Below are 7,477 nucleotides of genomic sequence, written 5' to 3' on the forward strand. Positions count from 1 at the left end.
TCTAGCCTGTTTAGGCAGTCAGAGCAGCTCTTTGTTTGCTTTGCAGGCCGCCAGAAGGGACTGCCAACCACAAAGCAGCGACTCTCTCGCTGGATTGTAGATGTGATAGCCTTGGCTTACGCCTCAGAAGGCTTACAATGCCCCATAGGTGTGAGGGCCCACTCCACAAGGGGGATGGCCTCCTCCTGGGCATGATCTCTATTGGTGAGATTTGTGCGGCCGCCGGCTGGTAGTCGCCGTTTACATTTGCCAGATTTTATCATTTGGATGTCCATGCACTACAGGCATGGATTCTCTCTGTTTAGACTGCCATTCTTCCCCTTTGTGCAAAGTTGTTTATGCAAATTTTTCTTGCCATATGGCGGACAATTTTACATTTTACGTAAAATGCACTTAAATGCACTTGTTTCCCCCAGAAAACAAGACTAAATATCTTATATCATTGTTAATCTATAGAAAATGCATCTTGAAGGGTTAGTTCACCCAAAATTGAAAATTAGCCTGTGTTTTACTCACCCTCGAAGCATCCTAGGTGTATATGACATTCTTCTTTCAGATGAAACCAGTCGGAGTTATATTAAAAATTGTCCTGGCTATTCCAAGCTCTATCATTGCAGTCAGCGGGTGTTGCAGTTGAACAGTCCACAAGTCGTCAAATAAAGCTTGCGCATTCATAATAAAACGTGCCGCAGATGGCTCCGGGGGATGAATAAAGGCCCCCTGTAGCGAATCCATGTGTTTTTGTAAGAAAAATATCCATATTTCAAACGTAATAAACACTTCCGACTGGATTCGTCTGAAAGAAGAAAGTCATATACACCTAGGATGCTTCGAGGGTAAGTAAAACACAAGCTAATTTTCATTTTTGGGTGAACTAACCCTTTAACTTAATAATTTTTAGATATTTGTACTTGAAATAGACAAAAATGCTCTTCTACAAATAGAAAACCATTTGTGCAGTGTGAATGAATGAATGAGGTATTTAAACATCGCTTACGCTTTAAAAAGTGAGAGGAGGCTGAAAGAAACTGAGTTTACCGAAGAAAACCCAGAGTTTTCACTGTATGATAACTAGCAACTCTCTCTCTCTCTGTCTTATCTGGTTGGTTATGTCATCTTCAGGTGTCCTTTCAGTGTTGAAATACGAGGGTGTGGTTATAGAAGGAAGGTAATTAGCAAAGAAAATCACTGTTCCTGTTTTATTTGAGCACATTCATTGCCATCAGCCTGCTGATACAGGTAAGAAAATTCAGTGACCATTGAACCAAACTCTTATTTTGTTGTGTGTTATTATGAAGGTCAGTGATTACAGCTAGAGGTTTCATGTCAGTGATAGTGATGACATGGTTTCTGTTCTTTCTTCTAGTTCATGGTTATCAAGGAACCACTTCTTTTGTCTGTGTAATTGCACTAGGGTATTTGTGATGGTTGGATAATCATAACACTGAGGATATGGGCGGGAAACATACCTAAACTATTTTGTTTCCAGGGGGTGGAGGGAGGTGGGTAGGAGGGTAATTTAAGCTAACAAATATTCAGCCATAAACTTAAAGGAAAGATGGCTTGATGTATTCTTTGTGTGAAAGGGTTATGATTACTTTTGCAATCCAGATCCAGTTTGACAGCATTTTCCCAGCAGCATGTACAGGCTTAAAACAGCAGGTTTTGCCCAAAGGCATTCCAATAAAACTCCCCGTGTTAATGGATGTGCGCTAATGAATCTTTAGCTTTAAAATGAAGTTTTTCTACTACATATCTTAAGGTAACTTGATCAGGTAGAATGTCAGGTAGGTTTTAAAGAAAAAGTGTATGACTTTATGACTTTACAACTATGTAGACATTTAGACACTTATCCATGTGATTATATAAATTGACTAACGGGGGGGGGGGATGACCCAGATTACATTATTTTCTGTTGGGGATGTCTATTTAAAGACAGTCCTGTTTTGAGTACATACAATTGCATATGAAAACAAATACTGACATGAAGATACTGGCATTGAAATTTCTGACAGATTTCTGGCATAGATAGATAGATAGATAGATAGAGAGATAGATAGATAGATAGATAGCTACTTAAAGCTAGATGACCCAGATTACATTATTTTCTGTTGGTGATGTCTATTTAAAGACAGTCCTGTTTTGAGTACATACAATTGCATATGAAAACAAATACTGACATGAAGATACTGGCATTGAAATTTCTGACAGATTTCTGGCATAGATAGATAGATAGAGAGATAGATAGATAGATAGATAGCTACTTAAAGCTACATATTAGTATCTAAATGGTTAATATTAGTACCTTTTGAAAGGGTACCGCCCCAGTGACAGCTTTTGTGCCTTTTTTTTCTGAGAGTGTAGATAGATATGTAGATAGATGGATTGATAGTTTCTCATATTGATGTGTACTGTACTAACAGCATCACTAGATGGCGTACTCCACACAAACACTGGCTGCAGGCTGCTTTGGGAAAATATACAAGGAGAAGTTTGGAGACACATGGGCTGCTGTGAAGAGAGTTCCTTTAGGAGTCATCAGCAGACAACAGCTGGAGAGAGAATGCAAAGTATATCAGTATGTATATTTAATATTTCTTAATTTGTAACTATTTTAACTGAGGTTAAATTATAACCATGAAGCACACTTTTTTAACACCAGTAATGCTCGGCATACAAACGTGGTGAAGCTTCTTGGTGAACCTTGGATAAAAGACTCCAAGTGGAACATTCCTTTGGAGTTCATCTTTGGGGAAGATCTTGAGACGACCATCTTCAAAGTACAGCTTTCTAAAATACAGGTAAGGATGTCTACCACAGCTCAAAAATTAAAAATCTATCATCCTATACTTACCCTTGTATGATTTATTTCTTTAGTGAAACAGATTGAGAAGTTTAGCAGAATGTCCTGATTTGCTGCTTTTTGTCCATGTAATATAATACTACAGGTTTTTTTTTTTTACAATCGCTATGATACTTTTTGTCAATACTTTTAACAATTTTCCTAAACTCTTAATGCAGTTAGTACAACATCCATCTGTGTAGGCTATACAATTAACGCATTTCTTGTTGCTTTGACACAAAATGCATACATTTATCACAATTTTTAAATGCTTGAACTTCTTTTACAAACAAGCTCAACCAAGACCAAAACAATGGATTTTTACTGCCAAATTTACAAATGCTTTCACACTGTATGTCAGAGCAGATAACCATGTTCTAAACCTAAACATATAGGCTAAAGTCAAAGTGAACAGCTTTTCATATTGTGAATTGAAACACAAATACATCCCCTGTTTTTTATTCAGTAATGAGAAACAGCTGATTGAGGTTATGCAAATATATAAATTACAGCTGATTCCCATCTAGGAAACACACTCAGGTGTTGAGGTTCTTTCAATCGCATGATCATATGGTATACAGAAAAAGAGGACCTCTTTGGGCTGATCTTGTGTGGAAAAGTGCACTCCTGCATGAATGTGAGATTTTAGAAGACCTGCACGAAAGACTGGTGCCAGAGGTCGAAAGGTGACGGGTGGGAAACCACTTGCCAATATATGTGATCACATGAAACAATATGGCATTCCACCATTCCCGTGCAGTCACAGCCTGGTTTGACACCCATCCGAGAATGATGTCCATTTTCCTTGCCCCTTACTCCACTTTCCTCAACCTCATTGAGGAGTTTTTCTCAGCCTAGAGATGGAAGGTTTTTGAGCATCGTCCACAGGACCAAATGTCCCTCCTGGATGCAGCATGCCCAGACATCAACAGCTGAACACTGCCAGGGGTGCATAAGGCATACCAAAAGGCATACCTTGCCAGAGAAGAAGATATCAGGTGTGATGTAGATGAGAACATGTGGCCGAATGCAGAAGACCAGGCAGATTAGAAGATGACTTTTTTAATTTATGTTTTTTTTTTAATCTGTGGCTTTTTATGTTTGTATATTTAGTATTTTCATATAGTAAATGGCAACAGTATTGCATATTTTTGTTATCTTGCAGTTATGTCCTGTTGCAAATAAAGCCTTTACTTCAGTAATTCTGTCTCTGTCTTCTTTTTTTTCATAAACCGTACATTCTATAAAGCTACTAAAATGTTTTCTGTACTGACACCTAGCCAAGTTCACTTGCATTTTGCTCAGTTTAATTAACATATGTGACCCTGGAGCACAAAACCAATCTTAAGTCGCTGGGGTATATTTGTAGCAATAGCCAAAAAAACATTGTATGGGTCAAAATTATCGATTTTTCTTTTATGCCAAAAATCATTAGGATATTAAGTAAAGATCATGTTCCATGATGATATTTTGTAAATTTCCTACCGTAAATATATAAAAACTTAATTTTTTATTAGTAATATGCATTGCTAAGAACTTCATTTGGACAACTTTAAAGGCGATTTTCTCAGTATTTTGATTTTTTTGCAGATTTTCAAATAGTTGTATCTATCCTAACAAACCATACATCAATGGAAAGCTTATTTATTCAGCTTTCAGATTATGCATAAATCTCAATTTCAGGTTTTGTGGTCCAGGGTCACATATATATTTATTAAATCAGGATTTAAACCTGGGTCTTTGCACATTAAATGACACCTCAAGTGATGACAAAATTTCTTTACAACATCTTTAAAATTATGCTTTAGATTATATTAGTGGAGCCAAAGTGCAACAATGTCTTCTTGTCTTCTTCAGCTGACTCCAGCAGTGAAAGGCACAATCATCACTGGGATGTGTGACGGTTTGCTCTATCTGCACAGTAAAGACATCGTCCACCAAGACCTCAAACCTGATAACATCATGGTGAGACACAAATGCTCCTCAGTGGGCCAAGAATAGAAAATGTGTTTTCATTTTACTGTTCAGAGGTATCAACTTGCTCCTATCATGTTGCTCCTAAAGTTCCTTTGAAGGATTCAATGAGGAATGCTTGCGCTCATATTGAAATCTGTGTCTTTTAAATACAGACTTTGAGATTATATGTCTCAATTTTCTCTCAATTAAATTTCCAAGGTGTTGTAGTAGAAAAAAATACCTTTTTCAAAATTTTTCCCCTATGTGTGGTCATGAGCAATGAAGCGTACTTTTCTCATTCTATTTCAGGTGGAGCATCAAACCCACCGTGCTGTGATCATTGATCTAGGACTGGCTAAATTCTCCAGAAACGGACTCACCTCTGCAGTAAACTTGGGCAATGAAGCATATTCAGCTCCAGAGATCCTGCAGAATAATGGCGTGCGTGACAAACGCTCAGACGTTTGGGCCATGGGTAAAATCATAGCAGAACTCTGCGCCAGGATCAGGTTACCAACCCAATTTGTGTCTCCTGTCAAGATTCGTGAAGCTCTAAAAGACCAGCCATACTGTAATCCAGTGTCCAGGATGGTGGAACCCAATCCCAATTACAGAAGTACTATGGCTGGAGTCATCACAGACATCAGGAGAGCTGCTTCACCTCAACCAGCAGACATTAGACCAAAAGACATCACAAGAGACATCACAGTGACACATGGAATTGACATGAGGCCAAATCAAAAGTGGTGTCCACCAGGACCTCCTGGTCCTAAAGTGGAGGCAAATAAACCTCCTATGTTATATTATCGACAGGATCCACCTCAGCAGAGAGAGCTGGGAAAGGCAATGGTACTGGTTAGAGGGGAGGCCTTAAACAAGCACTTGTCTCTGATGTCATTTCCTTGCCCTCTCCCTGAAACCGGAAAAGTGACTCAGGAACGCTACATTGAGGAAAAGGGAGCCCTAGAATATAAAGAGATCGTCACGAAGGGAGGGAGAATCGTTAAATATGAGAAAGTGCAAATAACCAAAGATTCTTAAAAATAACACTAGACTTGTGTTCTGAAAAACGTTGGCAAGCACTCTCATTTTACGCAGGTTAATGCTTTTTTCTTTTCTTTTTCTTTTTTTTAAAGAAATTGGTTTTAGTTTTTTTTTTTTGTCATTGCTGATATCCTGTTTATATTCATTCAACATTCATTTTGTCTCATTTGATGTAAAGTATAAATCATTAAAATGTGAAAAACATCAATGTGTTTATCTACTTTTTCTGTCATTAATAACATGTAGTATATCACACATTGAAATGTGTTAAAATTCATTTGCACTTTATTAAATAATAGCCATCTGGTATCCAAAAGAGGAATATGCATACACAGGTGAACGTTGCTCTGGACTAATATTTTGGCTCCCTCTGGCGGACTCGAAAAGTGGAGACCCCAAACGTCATCATGCATTTGCTTCATTCATCCTGAGAGTAAATTTATCTTTGAAGTGTGTATTTCCCACAGTTTTGCACTCTGTTTTAGAATCAATAGATATTAGTGCTATATCAGGACAATAATGCATGTTTAAAAATAATCAGAACTGATAATAATGTTTCCTGCATTTTCAATTCAAAGAAACATTTGTTTACTTTGATTTTATCAGTACACTCTAAAATGTTTTCAATTGCTTTATTTTACTTTATTTTTAAAAATGCAGGCTCTCAAATAAAACAAATGCTAATTGATTTTATTACAATTTGATGATGAACATGAACAGAAACTTCTAATTTGTCAATTGCATCTAATGTAAGTAGATTTTCATCACATAGCCTTGCTATGCGTTGCACTATAAACTCTGCACGGTGAAATCTTGTGGTAATCAAGGTATTCAGAACATAAAATGATGGAGTGAACTACTCACCAGTTGTTTGGCCAAAATTTGAATTTTTGTTTTATATACTGTAGCTTGTTCTTACTAATTTTTCCAATGTCTGCGTCTTCAATGTCATTTGTAGTATTCAATGAAAGGCATAAGGATTATGAGTTACATTAAAGGGCATGTTTAAAAAAAATTATTTCTTTCACCAATAAACTGAAGTGAAACTTAGTAATTAAAGAAATTAAAGGAAAAGAACGAAACGCAGCATGGTGTTTTTATAATTGTTGAAAGCCAAAATCAAAAACAAAACTAAAATTGTATTAACTGCACAGGCCTAGCCATCAAATCATCTTTAGGAGCAAGGAGGGCCCCTGGTGGTTTGAGGGGCCCTACGCAACCTGTGTAGGCTAGCCTACTTTACGTATAGGGAGGACCAGCACTGTCTGAAACTATGAGGACCAGCCAACTTGCTGCCTTTGAAGAAGTGAATGTTAGAACTGATTAAAGGCTCCTTGAAAAATAAAAACTATTTGGGGTCTTCCTGAAACAACTATGCTGTTTCTTCTTATGAGGTATAGAATACATCAAATTATGATGAATTATTTTCTAATCTAAATCAAATTATACTGTCTATTTGCACTTACACTTTAATTTGTTATCACTAATAGTTTTCCCAACCTTCAAATCATCACAGTAAATCCAATATGTAATGCCTTGTTTTACTCAGAGGACTTAAATAGGTATCTACTGTGTATTGTATACACCCACATATCACGTACCATATGTACATATCACCCTGCAGCCCAAGACTGG

General features: G+C 37.1%; 1 protein-coding gene across 1 annotated transcript; it reads left to right on the plus strand.

The window, feature by feature from the left end:
* The first annotated feature begins 1,146 nt into the window (after positions 1 to 1,146).
* On the plus strand, positions 1,147 to 6,046 carry LOC107756898 (CBL-interacting protein kinase 24-like). The gene is made up of 5 exons (XM_016574222.1): positions 1,147 to 1,239; positions 2,424 to 2,578; positions 2,663 to 2,801; positions 4,700 to 4,807; positions 5,108 to 6,046. Exons 2-5 carry the CDS (start codon positions 2,433 to 2,435, stop codon positions 5,837 to 5,839), a joined length of 1,125 nt encoding a protein of 374 aa, XP_016429708.1. The 5' UTR covers positions 1,147 to 1,239; positions 2,424 to 2,432; the 3' UTR covers positions 5,840 to 6,046.
* The last annotated feature ends 1,431 nt before the right edge of the window (positions 6,047 to 7,477 follow it).

The sequence above is a fragment of the Sinocyclocheilus rhinocerous genome, unplaced genomic scaffold (assembly GCF_001515625.1).
Source record: "Sinocyclocheilus rhinocerous isolate Xijiao unplaced genomic scaffold, SAMN03320098_v1.1 scaffold1735, whole genome shotgun sequence".
Taxonomy (NCBI): Eukaryota; Metazoa; Chordata; class Actinopteri; order Cypriniformes; family Cyprinidae; genus Sinocyclocheilus; species Sinocyclocheilus rhinocerous.

Excerpts from the sequence above, each read along its gene's own strand:
- LOC107756898 (XM_016574222.1), top strand. The coding sequence starts at position 2,433 with ATGGCGTACTCCACACAAACACTGGCTGCAGGCTGCTTTGGGAAAATA. Across the intron at positions 2,802-4,699 it reads TACAGCTTTCTAAAATACAG|CTGACTCCAGCAGTGAAAGG; the intron begins GTAAGGATGTCT and ends TGTCTTCTTCAG. Across the intron at positions 4,808-5,107 it reads TCAAACCTGATAACATCATG|GTGGAGCATCAAACCCACCG; the intron begins GTGAGACACAAA and ends ATTCTATTTCAG.